The 23,949-nt window shown below is 43.4% G+C and overlaps 1 protein-coding gene across 2 annotated transcripts in view; it reads left to right on the top strand.

The window, feature by feature from the left end:
- DNM3 (dynamin 3) overlaps positions 1–23,949 on the top strand; it is a 1,044,597-nt gene that overhangs the window by 198,107 nt on the left and 822,541 nt on the right. For both annotated transcript variants that reach the window (XM_030208630.1, XM_030208629.1), the window contains exon 10: positions 11,112–11,250. In XM_030208630.1, the coding sequence (XP_030064490.1) occupies positions 11,112–11,250 (139 nt within the window). The remainder of the gene's footprint in view (positions 1–11,111; positions 11,251–23,949) is intronic.

Here is a 23,949-nt window from a genome sequence, read left to right as displayed (position 1 = left end):
TGGATGGGCATGGATTGGGAGGGCAGGGCTCAGGGAGAGAGGGGAATTGCTGGAAAAGGATGAATGGAGGGGCAGGGGACAGATGGGCATGGATTGGGAGGGCAGGGCTCACACTCTCTCTCTCTCTCATATACAATGTCTTTCTGACTCTCACTCTCACACTCTGTCTCACACTGTATCACATTCACTCTATGTGCCACACAGTCACTCACACACTCGCTTGGTCTCATACACTCACTCTCAAGGAGAATCTGTGTCTCACACACACACTCTCTCTCTTGCCCACACACACACACACTCTCTCTCACACTGTGTCTCACATACACACTTGCACACACTCTCATTCTCACAAACACACTCACACCCAGACTCACTCTCTCTCTCACACACTCACACTTTCACTCTGACTCTCAAACATTCACTCTCACATACACTCTCCCAAACATACACACTCCGAGGAAAACCTTGCTAGCGCCCGTTTCATTTGTGTCAGAAACGGGCCTTTTTTACTAGTAAGTACATAAGTAATGCCACACTGGGAAAAGACCAAGGGTCCATCGAGCCCGCATCCTGTCCCCGACAGCGGCCAATCCAGGCCAAGGACACCTGGCTAAAAGCTTCAGTAATCTTCTGAATGCTTGGCAATGTCCGAGTTCTGCCTCCATATTCATGGAGGCAGAGTGCATTGTTTTAATATAAGCATCTGTATTTAATTGCACTGTCTGTGTAATAGATAGCACTGTGTACTGGGGCTCCCCCTCCCCTACATAGTTTGCAGTATCTTGTGATTGACTCCTTGTGAGTTTTCCCTATTGGCTGTTAGCTCTGAGCTAGGGCCAGCCTTCCCCCTCTGCCCCTGTGGGTTGTGAAAGAGCCCAGTTTTCCTTGCATGTTTTTTGTGATCAGCAGCTGTTCTAGGAGCTGATCCCTCCTTAATTTACTGTGATTCCATCAAGATTTTTCACCATCTCCCCAAGTCCTTCCCCTTTTATTTTCTATGAATTACTCCCTTTTATTCTCTTTTGAGTGTTACAGTATTTTCTCTCAGCTGGGCTGAGGTTCTGGCCATCTCCTTGCTTCTAGGATGGCTAGATACAGACTCTGTACAGAAGGCTACAATTCTGTCTAAGCAGCAAGTAGGATTTTCTTTGTTTATTCTCAGTACTACAATAAAGAAGATTTGTTTAAGAATTGAGAGTCTACTGGTAAAGCTTGTAATTGGTGATGGTTTAAGCTGGCTGTTTAAGCTACACTATACTTTGCCTAGAACAGTACAGTCCCGGGGCTCTGTGAATGACATCACCCATCTGTGGTAATCTGTGTCCTGCTGTCCTCGGAGAATACCTGCTACATGTAACTTCACCTTTAAAATCAAGCATGATTCTGGAAGATTGGAGGACAGCTAACATAATGCCAGTTTTTAAAAAGGGTTCTAGAGGTGACCCGATAAACTATAGATGCTTGAGCCTGATGGTGGTGGTGGGCAAAAATGGTCGAGACTATTTATAAACAAAGTTACAGAACAATCTTTTGCTCAAACCAGTGAGATGGGCATGGACATCCTTCCAGAGGAAATTTGGTTTGCACTCATCTTCTAAATATTTATCCACAGTGGGTACAGGGTCATCATGCATTAGAAAATGGTGAACCTGTGATGATGCCTTTTGACGCTTTCAGGACTGTTTTTCAATTGAATTCTGGAGATTGGTATGCCCATCTGAATCTTCGGCATTATATCCAACCGCTTTTCTGAAAATTCGCTGTGGATTTTTCTGAATCTGATTTTGATGAATGATGGCCTCTTCTTGTAGTGACCAAAGGACTAGTTCAGTGCTACTATGAGGGCTTTAAGAACTAAATGACACCGAGCATCTTGCAAAAGATTATAGACCATTGGTCCAAGGATTTTGTACCTTACTCTAGAAAATCTTTTGCAAGGTTTAAAGTTGGACTGCTGCTTGTGGAGTGGATTTGTCTCCCTTCAGATGGGACCTCTATTTAATGTGGTGCACTTAATGCCTCATAAACATTGTGTATGGGATTGCCCTGTTGTTCATCAGTTTTGGAAAGATGTTTGGTCTTATTTGGGTGGCTTTCATAACAACGGTGGGAGGTGACCTCTGAACATTGTTTACTTGATGGTGTCATTGATATAATAGAGGGCACTCAAGTTTCTGGTTTATTCTTTTGCAAGGCTTACTTGATTGGGAAGTAGATGCAGGATGCCCCACCTATACTTACACAATGTCACGATGAGATCCTAAGGATGGAAAGACTATGAGTGGACTCTCAGGGTTGTAGAGCTAAGAAGAGATTCCTAAACGTCTCCATATTCCCTCAGAAGATAACCTCTTAGTTTTTTCCAGAAACATTTTAGTTCTTAAGTGAATGTGACCCACAAATGTATATCATAACAATCTTGTTTGTTTCAGATGTTATGATTTGAATAGTCAACAACATTGTCCCCTTTTACATCATTTACTTGCAAAATTACTTTAAAGAAGACGGGCTGATCAGTATCATCATTTCCGAGTGGGATACGTCAACGCCAGATCTGTCATGAATAAGCTGGAGGTTATTTTGTACTGGATCTTAAAAGAAGGTATTGATCTTCTCTTTATCGTAGAAACGTGGATCCGTGCGCCTAAGGACCCTATAGTCTTAGACCTTTGTCCATCAGGATACAAGATAGTACAGTGGGACAGAAAAGGTAAAAAAGGTGGCGGTATAGCATTAATTTATCGCTCCCATCTCAAAGTTGACACATGCATTGATTTTTTTCTCCCCTTTCCTGGAAATCTCTGCAATTAAAATATATCACTCAACACTCCAAGATCATTTAGTTTGTGTCCTGTTCTATAGACCACCAAATAACTGGAGCACGTGCCAAACTGACCTCATGGATTTTATTTCAAATTCCTACGTGTCTCATTCAAATTTTATACTCCTGGGTGATCTTAATCTCCATCTTGATGACCCACATTCATTGCAAGTGAGTCAATTCTTGGATTTCCTTTGACTCTGTGATCTTAATTGTCCGAGCATAGACCCATCTCATACTAAAGGTCACTCACTAGACCTCATCTCTTATAAGTTCCTTACAAATACTGATTTCCATATCTCAGACATCATGTGACCTCTTTACATACTGTTCACGAGGTGTAATTGACCCTCTATCATTCTGGCAGTAACTTTACATCGATAGCTGGCTAGCACAGCCAGACTCCATTCATTTCCTCTCTGCCTGGGACGAAAGATGTAAACGTGTCCTGGATGATATTGCACCCTTGCGTCTTAAAACTACATATAAGTGCAACTCTACCCCATGGTTTACTCCTGAGCTAAAAACACAGATCAGAAAACTTGAACGAGCTTGGCGCAATGAGAGCACACTAAACACGTGGAAATACAAATATGCTATTAAACAAGCCAAGCGATCATACTTCTCAACAAAACTTAAGACTGCAGGAAAGGACACAAAAAAAAAAACCTCCAACTCTTGAATACTTTCCTTGATACCAACAAGTTTGCATCTTCTCAAGCTGACCTTCCTTCTGCTGACAATCTGGCAAATATTTTTATGAGAAAATCCAATTGTTTCGAAATTCATTACCACGTCACAACACTGCCATTGATGACTTCCTTAAAGTTCTAGACTCACCTGACGAATGCCCGGCTGATCGATCATGGACAAACTTTATCACTTTAACAGTAGATAATATAGCAAAAGTAGTTAAGTTTTCCAAAAAGCACTGTGGTCTCGATATATGCCCTAGTTATCTGTTGAGATCTGCTCCTGCTTGCTTCATTGCTGACCTCACATCCTATTTAAATTTCATGCTCCAGAACGGTCTCTTTCCATCTGTTCATGGAAGCATTCTCCTCACACCTATTCCTAAGGACCAGAAAGTCAAACCTGAAGTCATCTCAAATTATCGCCCAGTGGCATCTATCCCATTACTTGTCAAAACAATGGAAAATATGGTCAACAGTCAATTAAATGATTACTTGAATAACTTCTGCATCCTGCATAGCTCACAGTTGGGCTTCTGACAACAGTAAAGTTGTGCATGCCCCCTCATACTACATATCCCAGGAGTAAGGAGTGGATTTTCCCCAAGACCACCTTATGGTTTATGGACTTTTCTTCCAGACACTTGTCCAAATCTTTTTTTTTTTTTTTTTAATTCTGCTATGCTAAGAGTTTTTATAACATTTTCTGGCAATGAATTCAAGAGCTTAATTATACATTGAGTGAAGGGATATTCTACAATTTGTTTTAAATGTACTAGTTAGTAACTTCTGGGGAGGAGGAGGAGAAGTTGCCTAATGGTTAGTGCAGCGGGCAACCTGGGTTCGATTTCCACTGAAGCTCCTTGTGACCTTGGGCAGGTCACTTAACCCTCCATTGCCCCAGGTACAAAAAGCTTAGATTGTGAGCCCCCTAGGGACAGAGAAAGTACCTGTATATAATGTGTACAGCACTGAGTATGTCTAGTAGCGCTATAGAAATGATTATTATTAGTAGTAGTTTTGCGCATGACAATAATAAACCTCACTCCTAAGCCAGGGTATATGAAGTATGATCTGTCTCTCAAATTTACTGCTAATGCTTGCCAAAGTATTTGCATTGTGCCAAAGAGAATTTCCTTCTGAAGTTCTTATGTTTTTCTGTGGAATCTCTTTTCATTTTGGGATCCTACTAGGTACTTGTGACCCAGATTGGCCACTGTTCGAAACAGAAGACTGGGCTTGATGGACCTTTGGTCTGTCCCAGTATGGCAGTGTATATACTTAAATGGTGCTCTTAACTTGGTATCCAGTATATTTCTGGCTGTAAGAAAAGAATCTCAACAGTAGAAGTGTCATGATTTGTTTACAGAGAATGGGTTTATTTACCCTGTTTAGTTCCAAATTTGATAAGTGAAGTGAGTCAAGTAACAGCAAACTTGGAATGAGCTGATCTCTTTAGCTTACCTACCTACTATAACCAGGAGGCAGGGATGTTGATTTTCAGCCATCTCTTGATTTCTAGTTTCAGGAAGGGCTTGCTACATGTAAAGTTGTGACAACCTACACACGCCTTTTACCTGTCCATTAAGGTGTTTTTTTTTCTCATTACTCACTTCAGGAGGAGGATTAGTGAACTCCAAATTCTGGTCACCTTCCTTTTGTGCATAAGGTTTTTCTCCAGCAGGACAATCCTGTATACATAAAGGATTCAGAACATCCACACAGTTTTGTCCTTTGACTTGGACTAGGAAGGTGTGTTAAAAAATCTGTTATCTAACCTGATCTCTAAAGTATACCTTGCTACTGTGAGAAGACAGGTTTCTCATTGCATGGCCATGTGAATTCTCACTGGCACAGAGCAATGGCTACCTCCACAGCTTAAATTGGGTCTTTTTCTCTTCAGGAAAGTAATAAGGCAAGAACCTAAAGTTCAGTACACAAGTTGGCATCCTTCTACTGCCTTAGGGTTGACTTTGTCAGAATAGTAGTTTTGGACAGTCAGCAGAAATGTATTTAAAATTAAGCGATTAAGCTCTTCCTGCGCTGGCCAAATTCTGTCTTGCAGAATGGGATGGAAGGAGACATCAAGACAAACTTCAACTTGAGTCCTCAGATGTGGAACTGTTTTATCCTCTTGTACATGAAGAAAATAAAGTTTCTTACCTGTGATTGGTGGTCTACTTGGACACCAGGACTATCAATCCCACTTTTTCTCTCAACTCCCAGTAAAGTTTAATCAACTTTTGATCTGAATTCTTTTAATGTTGTCATGGACTGAAGGGGCTTCACTGAGTGCTTGCTTGATGACCTACCTATGCCTTCTAGACTGTTCTAGCTAATGAGCTGACACACTTTGTCTATGGTTCCATGCAATATGTAACTATTAATCTTGCTGTACACAGACAACACCAGTTACAAGTAAGCAATTTGGCTTTATGACATTTTTAAATTGAACTGCAAGTACATATGTCACAGTGCCTTAGCATTACTCTTAATGCTTACTCAAGGCTACAGTTTGATCACTTGCAGGTTTCTACCAAGCAATGGTGAGGCCCTGCCTGCATCTGTGGATATACCTCTATACAGTGCTTCTTAACTCTCTCCTGGAGGCACACCTAGCCAAATACGTTTTCAGGATCAATACAATGAATATGCATGTGATAGATTTTCACATAATGGGTCTCTGCAATATGCAGATATGTCTAATCTAATACATATTCACGATGATGATCTTGAAAACCCAGCTGGATAGGTATGTCTTCTGGAGAGGGTCAAGAAGCATTGCCCTACACTGGTAACTTATAGCATGTATGAAATTGCACTAAAATGTCTGCCGATTAGCGGACTTAGGAGCCGTTGGCTCCTGTGGCCGTTACCGCTACGGCCCATTGCCCAGCCGTGGTCTGGTCCGATTTTTGCGGTTGTGCCGTCGTCGTAGACCTCAGTGCTTTGGTTGTCGCCAGTTTTCTTGCCATCTTCCCTTCTCGCCTATAGCATCCGGTGGAGCTGTGGCGCGTTTGCATCGGGGGTGTGGTGGCGGCTGCGAGTGGGTGCGGACCGGTTTTGAATCACCCAGCGGGGTCTGGCGCGTTGCAGGGGGCTCAGGCCCACCGACTGTGGCCATCTGTTTGATCCTTCAGGCCACTGGCTTCAGCGCAGTGGGTCCCTCGCCGGCGTCGGCCTGCCGCTCGGATGGTTGCTGGCCATTGGTTGCTGCGGCGGCCCCGTTGGGCCCTCCTGAATAGTGTTGTCCTGCCGATTCCAAACGGTTAGTGAAAATATAACTCCAGAGATTAACATCACCTACCTTAGAAATGGCACAGGACAAATGTGATCGAAGTAGAAATGACAGGGTCTGCTGGACGCTGAATGGACCACTTCTAAATAATACTGCGGATTCCTTAGATGACGATTGCAGCAAGATCACGGTGAACACAGATGTGGCTGGGAGTTTCATGTGTCATATCATCCAGTCCACCCATATTAGTAACAGCTCAGCCGTACTGTTGAATTGTTCAGCTACATATGAGAATCCATGGTCTATACACCTTGATCCTGGTAGCAAGCTCAGGAGATTCACTGTTCCTGGCTATAATTGTTGCTGTTATATGAAGAAGAAAACCCATAATCTACTTCGTGAGGAGGAGGATGGAATGGAGCTTACAGCAATCTCCAAAAACAATGCAATGGACTCTAGTCTCGAGGGAGCACTTGCAGAGGATGAAACAATGGTCTTTTGCATCAAGATCTGACCACAAGCCACAAAGTCAAAGGGGCCAAGCCCAGACACCAGAATTCTGAAGTTTCCCTTAAGACAGGCAGAGTACCTTTGGATCTTCTTTCTGCGAGCTCCACCTGTGCCACCTGCACCCTGACTTAGTTACCGGACCAGGCCGGCGTCGTCTTCTACATTGCCAGTCCCGGCTGCTGCATGTTGACAGCTACTTCCACAGTCCATTTTAGACCCTCTTCTCTTTTCCCTTCCTACCCTGTTCCTTTTACCCTATCTAATGTAATTGTAATTGATTCCTGTACATTGTAAGCCACTTTGAGTCTGCTTATTGTGGAAAAAAGTGGGGTATAAATGTTCATAAATAAATAAAATGTGTGCTTTTACCCACATGTAGTATGGGCAATTTTGAAATCCTGTTTTGCCAGGTGAAGTACTTGTTTTATTCTGGAAATGATTCTAAAAGTCTCATTCTAAGTGCCCGATTCACTAAACCTCTTTTCCTGCCCCGCAGACACAGTGTGAGAATAGCTTTTGCTCAGGGCTTTGGGTGTGTATAGTAGAATAATCATGTGGTATGTGCCCTTACTTCCTGTGATTAATGGCTGCTAGAGAGAACATATTGGGGATTATGCATCACAGACATCCTGCTGTGATATTTGCATTATCCTTAAAAGTGCTTTTAAATACCATTTTTAATATTTAATTTAGAAATATAGTCAGTAGCACTTTTAGCCATGAGACAGCAATTAGAAACTGTGCTCCTTTGCATGAGACCTTGATTTTCAAATCCCAGCAAAATGTACTCATAGTAAATGAAAATGATGGCAGATTTGGGTGGGATACCGGTGTCGGAAATGTTGTTTCAAGCGGACGAGTCGGAGAAACTTACTGACTGCACAGTAAACTTGGAGGACGTAATGGGGCAGTTCAGCAAACTGAAGAGTAGAAAATCTCCTGGACCGGATGGTTTTCATCCTAGAGTACTGATAGAACTGAAAAATGAGCTTGCGGAGCTACTGTTAGTGATATGTAATTTATCCTTAAAATTGAGCGTGGTACCGGAAGATTGGAGGGTGGCTAATGTAACACCAATTTTTAAAAAAGGTTCCAGGGGAGATCCAGGAAATTATAGATCGGTGAGTCTGACGTCGGTGCCGGGGAAAATGGTAGAGACTATTATCAAAAACAAAATTACGAGCACATCCAAGGACATGGATTACTGAGACCAAGTCAGCACGGCTTTTGTGTGGGGAAATCTTGCCTGACCAATTTACTTCAATTCTTTGAAGGAGTAAACAAACATGTGGACAAAGGGGAGCCAGTTGATATTGTGTATCTGGATTTTCAAAAGGCGTTTGACAAGGTATCTCATGAAAGGCTACAGAGGAAATTGGAGGGTCATGGGATAGGAGGAAATGTCCTATTGTGGATTAAAAACTGTTTGAAGGATAGGAAACAGAGAGTGGCGGAGTGGCCTAGTGGTTAGGGTGGTGGACTTGGTTCCCATTTCAGCTCCTTGTGACTCTGGGCAAGTCACTTAACCCTCCATTGCCCCATGTAAGCCGCATTGAGCCTGCCATGAGTGGGAAAGCGCGGGGTACAAATGTAACAAAAAAAAAATGGGCAGTATTCACAATGGAGAAGGGTAGTTAGTGGGGTTCCTCAGGGATCCGTGCTAGGACCGCTGCTTTTTAACATATTTATAAATGATTTACAGATGGGAGTAACTAGCGAGGTAATTAAATTTGGTGATGACACAAAGTTATTCAAAGTCGTTAACTCTTGACAGGATTGTGAAAAATTATAGAAGGACCTTACAAGACTGGGACGGCTAAATGGCAGATGACGTTTAATGTGAGCAAGTGCAAGGTGATGCATGTGGGGAAAAAAGAACCCGAATTATAGCTACGTCATGCAAGGTTCCATGTTAGGAGTTACAGACCAAGAAAGAGATCTGGATGTCGTTGTCGATAATACACTGAAACCTTCTGCTCAGTGTGCTGCTTTGGCTAGGAAAGCGAATAGAATGTTGGGTATTATTAGGAAAGGTATGGAAAACAGGTGTGAGGATGTTATAATGCCGTTGTATCGCTCCATGGTGCGACCGCACCTTGAGTGCTGTGTTCAATTCTGGTCGCCGTATCTCAAGAAAGATATAGTAGAATTGGAAAAGGTGCAGCGAAGGGCGACTAAAATGATAACGGGGATGGGACGACTTCCCTATGAAGAAAGACTAAGGAGGCTATGGCTTTTCAGCTTGGAGACGAGACGGCTGAGGGGAGACATGATAGAGGTATATAAAATAATGAGTGGAGTGGAACAGGTGGATGTGAAGCGTCTGTTCACGCTTTCCAAAAATACTAGGACTAGGGGGCATGCGATGAAACTACAGTGTAGTAAATTTAAAACAAATCGGAGAAAATGTTTCTTCACCCAACGCATAATTAAACTCTGAAATTCGTTGCCGGAGAACGTGGTGAAGGCGGTTAGCTTAGCAGAGTTTAAAAAGGGGTTAGACAGTTTCCTAAAGGACAAGTCCATAAACCACTACTAAATGGACTTGGGAAAAATCCACAATTCCAGGAATAACATGTATAGAACGTTTGCACGTTTGGGAAGCTTGCCAGGTGCCCTTGGCCTGGATTGGCCGCTGTCATGGACAGGATGCTGGGCTCGATGGACCTTTGGTCTTTTCCCAGTATGGCATTACTTATGTACTTACTTATGTAAAGACCTGAACGGTCCATCCAGTCTGCCCAACAAGATAAACTCATTTTACATGGTATGTGATACTTTATGTGATACCTGAGTTTGATTTGTCCTTGCTATTCTTAGGGCACAGACAGTACAAGTCTGCCTAGCACTGTTCTTGTACTCCTACTACTTATCATTTCTATAGCGCTACTACGTATGCAGCGCTGTACACTTGAACATGAAGAGACAGTCCCTGCTTGACAGAGCTTACAATCTAATTAGGACAGACAAACAGGACAAACAAGAGATAAGGGAATATTAAAGTGAGGATGATAAAATAAGGGTTCTGAACAAGTGAATAAGGGTTAGGAATTAAAAGCAGCATCAAAAAGGTGGGCTTTTAGCTTAGATTTGAAGACGGCCAGAGATGGAGCTTGACGGACTGGCTCAGGAAGTCTATTCCAGGCATATGGTGCAGCAAGATAAAAGTTCTGAAGCTAACGTCGAAGCCCCTTAAAATTTACGCTCCAGCCCATTCATACCTGTTCAGTCACAATCAGGGCATAGACCATAGAAGTTTGCCTAGCACTGGTTTAACTTCTCAATTACCGGCGTTGCCACCCAATCTCTGCTAAGATTCCATGGATCCATCCCTTCTAAAAGGGATTCCTTTGTGATTATCCCACGCATGTTTGAATTCCATTACCATTTTCATTTCTACCACCTCCTGCAGGAGGGCATTCCATGTACCTACCACCCTTTCCAAGAAAAAATACTTCTAGATATTACTCCTGGTCTGCCCCCCTTCAACCTCAATTCATGTCCTCTAGTTCTACCACCTTTCTGTCTCCAGAAAAGGTTTGTTTGCAGATTAATACCTAGCCTCAGGACTCTCTTATCCTGAGTCAGTAATCTAAACAAATGTTAAAAGCTGTCTCTAGATAATAGAGAATATGAGAGAGAGACAGACTGGGAGAAAAGCCTGAGTGAATCAGGCCTTTTGTCATGAAAACATTCAGGGATGTACACTATTGTGCAATTGCATTAACACTCTCATGGAGTGGTGAGGAAGGCAGTTTTTCTTGCTTTCATATTTCCCATCTCTTTTACAGTGCTGAATTGATTTTATTTAGGAAGTCTTATTGTTTTCCCTGTTCTATTGTGTTTCTAGAACAGGTTTATTCACACCGGACATGGCTTTTGAGGCCATTGTGAAAAAGCAGATAGTGAAGCTGAAAGAGCCTTCGCTGAAGTGTGTGGACCTTGTGATACAAGAGTTAATCAATACTGTCAAGAAGTGTTCCAGTAAGGTAAATTTCTTTTCCACTTGGCATAAATGTTTGCCTGTTCCACTTTGGCTCCCTTTTAAGTAGCTCCTGAGCTTTCAGCAGGTACAAATGTATACCTGTGCCTTCAGTGTGCTGATCTACAATCAGTAGTTTTTGAAAATTCTCTAGGGAAGTTGTGTAAGTGAGACTTTCTATTTGGAAAACTGTATAGAGTGATATTTTGTATTTTATGTAAATTCTTTTTGGAGGGGATATTGTATAAGTGATTTTTATGCATTTATTTTAATATATTTTCAGAACTTAAACCGCTTTGATGCTTTTTGTGGAAATGCAGAATATTAAGCCACTATATCAAATCAAAAACAATGGTCTGGCTTTTGCATATAATATCATTGTAACACAATAAATGAAAGCAGGAGGACGATTGACCCAACCAGTATGTTCAGTTATTCTGTCTGTTGCAAGGCTATATCCCAGCTGCCAGGTTGTAGATGTTGACCCTCAACTACTGCTCCTTGTTAGATGAGGGTTGTCCCATACTTATATAATATTTAGAACCCCATCTAGCAAGTCTAACCAGCAAGCTTTATAATTTTTTTATTTATTAATTGACTTACTACCTAATTATTTAAAAGCTCTCGGGAACAATAATGAAATATAGAATAATTAAAAAAATTCTAGACAGATACAAAACTAGCAAATCTGTTGCTTGAGCACACAACCTCTTAGATGGAGAGTACCCTGGTACTACCCACCTGCTAGCTTTTCTCTGCTTGCACTTGAAATTCAGTTTCTTAGCAATACCAACTGCTGCTGCTGTCATAGTATATGTTAGTAGATACAATCCATACAACCCAGCCTCTGCCTTCCCCTCACTACTTTACCACTAAGGAAGTTGTGAAGGGAAATGAGTGAAGGAGTACCTAATCGTTAGAGCTGGCAGCTGGGGAAGATGAGCTTCAAAATCCACTAACCAACTGTGAGCCTGGGTAAGTCACTTAACCATTCATTGCCTCATGTATAAAACCCTCTGGAGGACATGCAGGACTGATGCCAAGAATATTAGGCACCCGAGGCAAACCGTCAGATTTTTCCCCCAGACCCCTTGGGGTGATTATGATCTTGGAGGGGGGGCAAATGTAACCCTTTCCAGAATAACCTGGGCAAATTACCAGTTTGAGAAATTATCCCTTGTTATTTCTTCGAATTTGTCAGGACCTATTATTTTGCTTTTACTGTAAGATACTATTTTGTTCCTCACCAGAAGCTGCTGCCTTAAGTGACTTCCTAGTCTTGCCTAATGGCTGTATCAGTACTGGGGACAAAGAAATACCCGCTATACCTGAATGTAACTTCTCTTCAGCTACTATTGAAAAGGTGTGAGCTAAATCCACTAGTGGCCTAGTGGTTAGGGTGGTGGACTTTGGTCCTGGGGAACTGAGGAACTGAGTTCGATTCCCACTTCAGGCACAGGCAGCTCCTTGTGACTCTGGGCAAGTCACTTAACCCTCCATTGCCCCATGTAAGCCGCATTGAGCCTGCCATGAGTGGGAAAGCGCGGGGTACAAATGTAACAAAAAAAAATCCTTTGTGCTTTTTCCATAGTTTTTTTTAATTCTTTTTTTGTCACCTTTATTTAAAGCCGTGGTTCCCAAACTTGGTCCTGGAGGCACGCCAGCCAGACAGGTTTTCAGGATATCCACAATGAATATTCATGAGAGAGATTTGCATGCACTGCCTCTACTCTGTCATGAATATTCATTGTAGATATCCTGAAAACCTGACTGGCTGGGGTGCCTCCAGGACCAGGTTTGGGAATCACTGACTTAGTCCAGTCTGTGCATCCATATTTTCTTGGTAATGCAAATTTTTTATGTACTTGTGATTTTTTATTGAAAATTTCAAGAACTATCTTTTACATGAACAAAAATATCCCATATACCCTCCTCCCCTACTTATCCACCGTTTTAATTCATGTTTATGCTCTATCCAAATAGCCTTGCACCAGTCTCCACAATTATTCAAGTTGGTCTTTACTATTATACTGTAGGGCTGTCAGATGTCCATCAAAACTATGCCTCTGTTGTGCAGTATTCCTCTCAATGGAGGAGGGTGAACAGTGGAGTGCCACAAGGATCAGTACTGGGACTGGTGCTATTTAACATATTTATAAATGATATCGAAATCGGAATGAGTGAGGTGATTAAATTTGCAGATGACAAAACTATTCAAGGTTGTTAAAACACATGCAGACTTTGAAATATTGCAGGAAGACCTTAGGAAATTAGAAGACTGATGTATGTTGTAATACTTTGGTAAAAATGGGTATGCTTGCCACTGGACGGTAGTTTGCAGGTGATGTTACATCTAGCCCAGATCCCTTCAACATTAGAGTGAGAACAATTTTGCCCATATCAGGAGGAAGAGAGTCAGTTTTTAAATGCTCATAAAGATCATTGAGTAACCAGTTTACTGCTTACTGCTTCCATAGGGACGGTGAAAAAAAGACTAAAGGGAGCAGCTGAAAGGGTAAAAAACTTGAATCAGGCGTGGATGCTGTTCAAAAACACCATCCTAGAAGTACAGGACAAATATATTCCATGTATTAGAAAAAGAGGAAAAAAGACCAAACGTCAGCCGGCGTGGCTAAATGGTAAGGTAAAGGAAGCTATTAGAGCCAAAAAACGAAACACGGAGAAAACCAAGATGGCTGCCGCACCGGGTGGACATGAAAACGCTCTGTGAGACTTGAGCTGAACAGATCCTTTTTCCTCCTTGAAATGCCCCATAAACGTAAGGGAGTTTTGAGGGTAGTGCCTCCACCTACCTCAACTCCCTCTTCGGGTCAAACATCGCTGGAGCGTTTCTTCCCCGGTGCTCCCAGGATTCGGGGAGAGGATCCCGTTGTGGGGAGGTCCGGAGAAGCGGAAGCCTCACTGGGAGAGGAAATCTCCCTATCACCACCATCGCTTTCACTGATCCCTCCCAGCCCGATGTCGAAAGCGGCCCTGGTGGGAAACCCCGACGACCCGGAAGGCGTGCCGAAAGGAGTTTCTAGTGAGGACCCAGAGGCACAGGCAACGACTCGGGGAGCCAGGGGGAATTCTTCCCTTATGGCACAGACTTCGGAGGTGACGCTGCAAACGCTAAAGGTGATGTTAGACCAGATCACCACTACACTCCAGAAGACTTCAGGTGATGTACTAACATTGAATACTAAGTTCGAGGACTTAAAAAAGACAGTAGACTCTGTTAAAGATGATGTAACTACACGTTAAATCGGTACAGAAGGAGGTTGAAGCCCTGAATGCCTTTAAAATTACGATAGTGAAGGACTCAACAAACATGAGGCAAAAAATTGAGCAAATTGAAAAATTTAATCGGCGCCTTAATCTCCGTCTTTTAAATTTTCCATTGATAGCGGGGGTATCTCTGGTTGATACCTTTAAAAAATACCTGATAGAGACTCTTCATTTTCCTTCAGAGGGTGTACCCCCGCTAAACAAAATATATTATATTCCTAAGAATAGAGAAGGAATGCAAGGCCCTGAAGAAGATAACCTAAACTTACAAAATATTTCTGATATATTGGAACAATCTTCAGACATTATAACTAACAGAGTCACACTGATTATATCTTTGGTATTTGAGCAAGACTATAACGCTATTTTAAAGCTTTACTTCAGAAATATGAATGCTCAATTCTATGGTTCTAAAATATGGATTCATCCAGACATCACCAAGGCTACACAACAAAAAAGGAAATTATTCCTGACATTAAAACAAAAGACTATAGATATAGGGGCTTCTTTTTTCCTTGCTTACCCATGCAAGTGTGTGGTGAGACTGGGTCAAACTAAGTACATCTTTTTCACACCGGAACAACTAAAATCGTTTGTAGAGATGAAACAAGTGAAGTAAAGTTACTGGAGGAAAACGTAGCCTGAATTACTATCTTAAAAATTGCTTGTATACAATCTTCTCTAACTCTTTTCTCCCTCTTTGCCTATAATTGGGGTCTAAGAAAGGTTGTAATTATCTTAAGTGTATTATTTTCTTTAATTATTCCATTCTTCAAATAATTTTCATTGAAAACTAGTTTATGTGAATCCTTTGGGATAATACGTTTTTGATTTCTACCTGAATTTCTGTACAAGGTGTATCCTTGAATGTATATAATTTAAAATTATAAATAAAGAATTTAAAAAAAAAAAGAGCCAAAAAACAATCCTTCAGAAAATGGAGAAGGGAACCGACTGAAGACAATAAGATAAAACATAAGGAATTTCAAGCCAAATGCAAAAATGAGATGATGAGGGCTAAGAAGGACTTTGAAAAAAAGTTAGCGTTAGAAGCAAAAACACAGAGCAAAAATTAGGTATATTAAAAGCAGGAAGCCGGCTAAAGATTCGGTAGGGCCGCTGGACGACTGTAGTGTTAAAGGGGTGATCAGGGAAGACAAAGCCGTAGCGGAGAAATTGAATGAATTCTTTGCTTCGGTCTTCACCGAGGAGGATTTGGGAGGGATACCGGTGCCGGAAAAGGTATTTGAAGCAGACGAGTCAGAAAGACTAAATGATTTCTCTGTAAACTTGGAGGATGTAATGGGGCAGTTCTGCAAACTGGAAAGTAGTAAATCACTGGGACCGGATGGTCTTCATCCCAGAGTATTAATAGCGCTGAAAAATGACCTTGTGGAGCTACTGGTAGTAATATGCAATTTATCCCTAAAAACAGGTGTGGTACCGGAAGATTGGAGGGTGGCCAATGTAACGCCGATTTTTAAAAGGGTTCCAGAGTAGATCCTGGAAATTATAGACCGGTGAGTCTGACGTCGGTGCCGGGAAAAGTGGTGGAGGCTATTATTAAGAATAAAATTACAGAGCACATACAAAAGCATGGGCTTCTGAGACAAAGTCAGCACGGATTTAGTGAAGGGAAGTCTTGCCTCACAAATCTATTGTATTTTTTCAAGGGGGTGAACAAACGTGGACAAAGGGGAGCCGGTGGATGTTGTGTATCTAGATTTTTAGAAGGCGTTTGACAAAGTGCCTCATGAAAGACTCCAAAGGAAACTGGAGAGTCATGGGATCGGAGGCAGTGTATTATTATGGATTTATTGCTGGTTAAAAAATAGGAAGCAGAGAGTAGGGTTGAATGGTCATTATTCTCAATGGAGAAAGGGTAGTTAGTGGGGTCCCTCAGGGGTCTATGCTGGGACCACTGCTTTTTAACATATTTATAAATGACCTTGAGATGGGAGTAACTAGTGAGGTAATTAAATTCGCAGATGACACAAAGTTATCCAGGGTCATCTCATCGCAGAAGGAGTGTGAAAGATTACAAGAAGACCTCATGAGACTGGGGGATTGGGCGTCCAAATGGCAGATGAAGTTCAACGTTGACAAGTGCAAAGTGATGCATGTGGGAAGGAGGAACCCGAATTACAGCTATGTCATGCAAGGTTCTGCTTTAGGAGTTACGGACCAAGAAAGGGATCTGGGAGTCATCGTGGATAGGACGTTGAAATCTTCAGCTCAATGTGCTGTGGCGGCTAAGAAGGCAAACTGAATGTTGAGTATTATTAGAAAAGGGATGGAAAACAAGCATGAGGATGTTATAATGTCGTTATATCGCTCCATGGTGCGACCGCACCTGGAGTATTGTGTTCAGTTCTGGTCGCCTCATCTCAAAAAAGATATAAGGGGGGGGGGGGGGGAAACTAAGATGGCTGCCGCACCAGTCGGTGTTTGAGACGCTCAGCGGATACGAGCCAAAAATTTTTCTTCTAACACACAATGCCTCATACAAAACGAAAGGCAGTGGTGAGAGTAGTGCCTCCACCTACCTCAACCTCCTCTCCGGTTCAAATGCCGATTGAGCGTTTCTTCCCGGGTGTCTCCAGAACTATTCGGGGAGTGGATCCCATTGCAGGAGTCTCCGGGGAAGCGGAAACCCTGCTGGGAGAGGAAATCTCCCTGTCTCCACCATCAACATCGCTGATTCCTCCTAGCCCGGCATCGCGAGTGACCCTGGAGAGAAACCCCGTCGATCAGGAAGTGACTTTGACGAGGGCGTCTGGTGAGGACCCAGGCAAACAACCGACAGTCCGGGGCGTTGGGGGAAGTGTCCCCATTGCAGCGCAGACCTCGGAGGTGTCCCTGGAAACCCTAAAGGTGATGTTAGACCAGATCACAGACACACTTCAGAAGACGTCAGGTGATGTAAAAAGCCTTAATATTAAATTTGAAGAAATGAAAAACACCGTGGACTCTGTTAAAACTGATTTAACAACACAAGTCCATTCTATAAAAAAAGAAGTAGATATCTTGAAAGAATTTAGATGTGCGGTTTCTAAAGACTCTCTAGATATTCGACGAAAGATTGAACAAATTGAAAACTTTAATCGGCGTCTCAACCTCCGTCTTTTGAATTTCCTATATAGCAGGGGAAACGCTTACAGATACTTTTCATAAATATTTAATGGAAATTCTCCATATTCCTCAGGCGGCAATACCCCCTATAAATAAAATATATTTTATTCCTCAATCTAAAGATGGACAGCAAGACCTTGAAAAAGATACTGCTAATTTACAAAATATTTCAGAAATATTGGAACAATCTTCTGATATAATCATACACAGAGCCACGGTGATTGTTGCAATGGTATTTGAACAAGATTACAACACTATTTTAAGATTATACTTCAAAAATATAAAAGCCCAATTCCATGGAATTAAGGTTTGGATCTATCCTGACGTAACAAAATGACTCAACAAAAAAGAAACAATTTCTTGCCTTGAAACAAAAAACTATAGAGATTGGAGCTACTTTTTTCCTAGCATACCCATGCAAGTGTGTAGTGAAACTGAGTCAAACAAAATATAATTTCTTTTTGCCGGAACAGCTTATAGTGTTTCTAGAAGTTAAAACAGTGAAATAAGTTAATTCTGGAATTTACAGCCTGTATTTTATTTAAACATGAGTGCCTACTAAGGTCTAGTTTAATTTGATTAATGCCTGTATAACTTCTCTTACTCTTTTCCCCCCATGTAATTATTGGGGTCTAAGAAAGGTTAAATATTTATTTGTATTTGTAATTACACTCATTATAATTTTCCTATTTTTTCATTTATGACAGAAATGTAAATTTCTATTTGAATGAGAATGTTACAAATTCTTAAATTTAAATATTTCTTTACCTGTATTGCTTTAACAAGGTTATCCTTGTGAATTATAATTAAAATTATTAAAAAAAAAAAAAAAAAAAAAAGATATAAAGGAATTGGAGACGGTGCAGAGAAGGGCGACAAAAATGATAAAAGGGATGGGACGATAGGAGGAAGTGACGTCACCACTGGCAATGGCGGTCTAGCTTCTCAGCTCCCGCTCCCCGCCGCGATAAAAAAGCCTTAAGTGACCACCATCAGCTATTTTCGCCGCTTTTGAACACTCTCGATTGGCAATACCCACCAGCCGGTATGAGCAAGGCGCATTCAGCGCGGAACAAGGACTCAGAGAAGTCGGCGGGCGGCGGGCCGAGTAAGACCCCGAAGCGCCACGAGGCAATGGCGCAGGCCTCGCCTTCTGACTCCGACTCAGCCTTGTCGCTGGTGGAGTCGCGGAGGCCCCCTGCAAAAAAGGGTGTCTCGGGCGAACTCAAACAGATTCTGTCCGGTATCCAAGAGGACATCCAAAAATCGAAGGAAGAGATATTAGAAAGGATGGAGGTGCTTAGCGCAGATCTCCGCGAGCTGGGGGGACGAGTGGAAGAAGCAGAACTTCGGCTGGACGAGCATGCAGAATCCCTAACTGCTCATGAAGCACACATACAGGAATTGGATCAAAAAACGAAAGACCTGGCTTATAAACTGGACGATCTAGAAAACCGGGGCAGGAGGAATAATCTCCGACTCCGCGGAGTTCCAGAGGGTGGTGAGAATGGAAGATGTCCCACTGATAGTGCAAACTATATGTGCAACCCTGATGGGGTCCGAGGTAGCGTCAGAGAAGATTGACGGACAGAGCACATAGAGCCTTGGGCCCGCGCCAGGAGACTAGAGCGCGAGACATCATCGTGCGATTTCATAAGTATGAAATAAAAGAACAGATTCTTGCCTGTGCTCGGAAGAAACAGGACTTGGAGTATGGAGGAGCCAAGATAACAGTATACCAAGATCTTTCCCAGTTCACGCTGCAGCAGAGACGACTCCTGAAACCGGCTCTGGATGTCCTAATCAAGGAGAAGCTCACCTACCGGTGGGGCTTCCCTTTTTCGCTGAACTTCACGATTAAAGGGACCAGATATAGGGTTTGCTCCCTAACTGAAGCTTGGGCGTCTTTGTATGCGGCGGGTCTGGTGAGTTTGAAGGCGCCTCTGGGAGAGCTGGCACCCACGACGAAAGCAAAGCTACAAAAATGGCAGCGGGTCCCCGCATCCAACAAGCGCAGCAATCCGAAGCGGAGAGCGACAGCGGAGGGGACCTGAATACTGATACGCTGGCCTAATCGGGGCCTGTCACCTGAGTTCTTTGCGTCTGTGGATGATGAAGAGCAGACGGACACATTTGTGGTATCGGGGGGACATTGATCATAGAGTCTCTCAGTCTGCTTTGTTCCGAGTTTATTTTGAAGTACTATGGTTAATGGGGGGTCTGTATGTATATATATATATTTTTTTTTCTCTTTTTCTTTTCTTTTCATCTCCTTTTCTTCCTTTCATCTAGCGGGAGGAGGGATACCCTCAAAAGTGAGGCACCTAAAAGGAGTGAGGTCTTGTATTAGTACTGGGAGAGGGGTAATTCATGGAGAGATGTGGCATGTATATAAGTTAGTCTTTTTTTTTTTTTTTTTTTCTTTTAATGGATCTGTTTAAATGGGATTTGGCATCTGATGGTAGCATGGTAAATATCGGTGGAGGGGGGGGGCGGGAGGGAGTTGGATCGGCCCTGAAACACAGTGGGTTACTTTCTCACTTCCCACTCGGGGGCATGTACCTTCGGGTTGGTGACTGGAGAAGGGGGAAGGGGGGGTTAGATAAGGGTCTAGGGGGGGGGAGGGGGAGGGTGGGCTCGGACTGGCACATTGTAGGAGGATGGAGGTGAAAGTGAGGATAGTGGGTTGGTATGTTCTGCTCGTTCTGTTTGGTTTTATGTTTTAGCTATGAGTATAAATCTTAAGATCTTATCTTACAATGTAAAAGGATTGAATATGCCACAAAAAAGGCAGAAATTATTTAAAGAGCTCCAGCAGCTGGGGCTCATATAGTTTTGTTGCAGGAGACGCACCTCCGCCGGAAGCACGAAAGACTCCTCTCCCATCCTAAATACCCAGGTCCTTTTTTGCCTCCTCCAATGAGGGATCCAAAAAACGTGGGGTGACGGTGTTATTTCATGAGTCAGTACAAGCCCAAATAGTAAAGGTCAAACGGGACCCAGGCGGGCGGTTTCTGTTTTTGCACATAACACTAGATCACATGGGCATAACCCTAGCCTGTATATACGCCCCGAATGATCACCAGCAGGCTTTCTACATTAAAACAAGGAATCTTTTAGCTACATTTGCACAAGGATCTATAATACTGGGGGGCGACTTCAATGGAGTAATGGATCCGGTTTTAGACTGGTCTGGGCCAGGGCAGCTTGTAGGCACCCGGGATGCCTTAGCGTTGGGATCAATGGCCACCTCTCTGGGGACCCTGGACGTGTGGCGATTGAATCATGCGCGAATGAGAGATTATACATATTACTCAGCAGTGCATGCATCATACTCACGTATTGATTATATTTTCTCGATGTGGCTCTATCAGAGCAGGGGCCCCGGCAGGTATGGCAGTGCGACCCTGTCTGACCATGCCCCGGTTTGGGTCGTACTGCCACAATCAAGGCAGAGATTAAAGACAAAAGATGGGCACTTAATGCCACTGTGTTACAGGAGAGCGAGGTGGTGGAGGGCTGTAAAAAAGTGCTGAAAGAGTATCTGGAGATCAATAAGGCATCGGGGCCGCCCCTTAGCATTGTGTGGGATGCCATGAAGGCAGTGTCAAGAGGCTACTTTTTACAGCTGGCTAGTAGGAGGGCTAGATTCGTAGAAAAACAAGTGGCCCAATGCTTAGATAGGATCAAGAGTTTAGAAGCTCAGCATAAGGCCGGCGGCTCTTTGACCACATTGGAGGAGCTGCGAGCCAGCGCCTTCAGCTGGACTCTATTTATTCTGAACATTTAAGCCAATTACAATCCCGATCAAAGTTTATTCTTATGAATTTTCTAACAAAGCGGGACGCCTCCTGGGCCTTGAGGCTACGTAGGAAAAAGGTGGAAAGGGCGGTAACCCATATCCGGGAGAGAGGAGGGGCATGCTGAATACATCGGAGCTATTAGAAGGCGGTTTGGTGACTTCTACAGGAGTTATATGCTCGTGAAATAAACCCCCCTGCTGACTCTATTGCAGATTAACATAGCGGAGACTGATTTAGCCTCCCTGACAGGCCAGCAACGTGCCACTCTGGATGAGCCGGTCACCCCGCTTGAAATACACAAAGCTATTCGCATCTACCATCTGGTAAGTCCGCGGGGCTGGATGGACTACCTAATGAGTTTTATAAGCAATTTGCTTCTGACCTGGCCCCACTTTTGGCTGACATGTTCAACCAAATAGGGCGGGGGGAGTCTTACCGGCCTCCATGTTAGAGGCATGGATAGCAGTACCAAAACCAGACAAAGACCAAGCGGACTGTGGGTCTTATCGTCCTATATCTGTTCTAAACGCTGACGTCAAAATTTTAGCCAAAGTCTTAGCTAATAGACTAGCCCCTATGCTCCCAGCGATTATTCACCCAGATCAAGTGGGTTTCGTTTCCTATAGGAAAGCAATGGATAACACGAGGAGAGTAGTAGTTTAATGTATTTGGCAAAAAAAATGCGAAGCCTATGTGTCTCCTTAGTCTAGACGCTGAAAAGGCCTTCGACAGGGTGCATTGGCCATTCATGTACAAAGTGATGGAGACTTTGGGATAGGACCCCAATTCTGTAGGTGGATTCAAGCATTCTATACCTCACCTAAAGCATGTATCAGCGTGAATGGGGGCTACTCTGAACTCTTCACTCTGCACAGGGGCACCAGGCAGGGATGCCCTCTCTCCCCGCTGTTGTTTGCTATGGTCATGGAACCTTTTGCGTCTAGGGTTAGATCCAATCCGGGGATCACTGGCGTTACAATAGCGGGGAGAGCACACAAACTGGCCCTCTTTGCAGATGACGTGTATTGTTCATCACTCGCCCTCTAACATCTTTCCCTGAGCTTTTGCAGGACATTGAACAATACTCAGCACTCTCAGGATTTAGAGTAAATATGTCCAAATCTGAGGCCCTAAACGTGACCCTCGATGCGGATCTGGTGGAAACCTTAAAATCGACGTATGCTTTTCGGTGGGCTAGTGGGAGTATCCGCTACCTGGGGGTGAACATTACTGCTAGGCTCTCTGATCTTTTCACAGCAAACTATAAAGGCCTGGGCCGTGTCCTCACTGCAGATATGGAGAGATGGGGAGACATTGCACTCTCCTGGTTTGGCCGTATTGCCGCAGTTAAGCTAAACATATTACCACGTTTACTGTACCTGTTCCAGGCTCTTCCGGTCCCGCTGCCTCGTAAATTTCTTGCTGCACTGCAAGATCGTATTGTGCGTTTTATTTGGGCTAGCACGTCCGCGGCTAGCACGAGCCTTCTTGTACCAGGATAGGAAGGAGGGCTGGGGGTCCCCAATGTGGGTTGGTACTACAGAGCAGCTCAGGCATGTGCGGCGGTGGAATGGTTCCGGGCCTACCCTGATCGGCAGTGGGTGGACCTGGAAGCAGTTCACATTGGGCACAAGACCGTTGGGGGCACTAATGTGGCTACCAAGGTCCCTTAGGTCATTGGAAGAGGGTTTGTGCCCCTCCATATACGTTACCCTGTCTAACGGGATAGTCTTTTCCGCATCGTCATGCTATTGTCGCGTTTATCCCCCATAGCATATAAATCCCTTATTTATTCCGGGGACAGAGAGAGGCATATTTACTAGATGGTATGAAGGAGGTCTGAGAACCTGGGGGCAAACTATTGGCAGGAGAGTCCCTTTTGTCTTATACAAGAAATTCAACAACAGTTTCCGACAGTGGTGACTGATATGCATTTCTCCAGCTCCGCATTTCCTTAAGACAAAAGCAATTCAGGAAGTACTACATAGAGAGCAATTAACCCTTGAGCAAATATGTGAGGGGCAGGCTACGACCACAGGGCTGATATCTCGTTTACATCGTATTATTACTCAACAAACACCTTGTTACACACTTCACAGGAAGGGTTGGCAGAGGGACCTGGGTATTGAACTGGAAGATACGGTATGGGAGAGGATGGAACGAGCGGCGGCAGGGGTGTCGTCTCATGTCCCGTTCAAAGAAAATGCCATTAAAGTCCTATTTAGGTGGTACATGACACCAGAGCGTTTACAACGAATTTATCCCACCATGCCTGGGCAGTGCTGGAGGGGATGTGGTGTGAAGGGATCCATGGGACATATTTGGTGGAACTGTAGGAAAATCAGAGCTTATTGGAAAGCAGTTCGTAGTAGACTGCAGATATGGCTGGAAACTCAGATTCCATGGAACCCCACTATTTTTCTGTTTTCAACAAAAGCAGCGTGCCTCACACCTACTCAACAGACTTTGGTGCGCTATGCCAC

The sequence above is a fragment of the Microcaecilia unicolor genome, chromosome 6, assembly GCF_901765095.1.
Source record: "Microcaecilia unicolor chromosome 6, aMicUni1.1, whole genome shotgun sequence".
In the NCBI taxonomy this organism is placed as follows: domain Eukaryota; kingdom Metazoa; phylum Chordata; class Amphibia; order Gymnophiona; family Siphonopidae; genus Microcaecilia; species Microcaecilia unicolor.
Note: the sequence above shows the minus strand (reverse complement) of the source record. Positions and strands in the feature narration are given on the sequence as shown.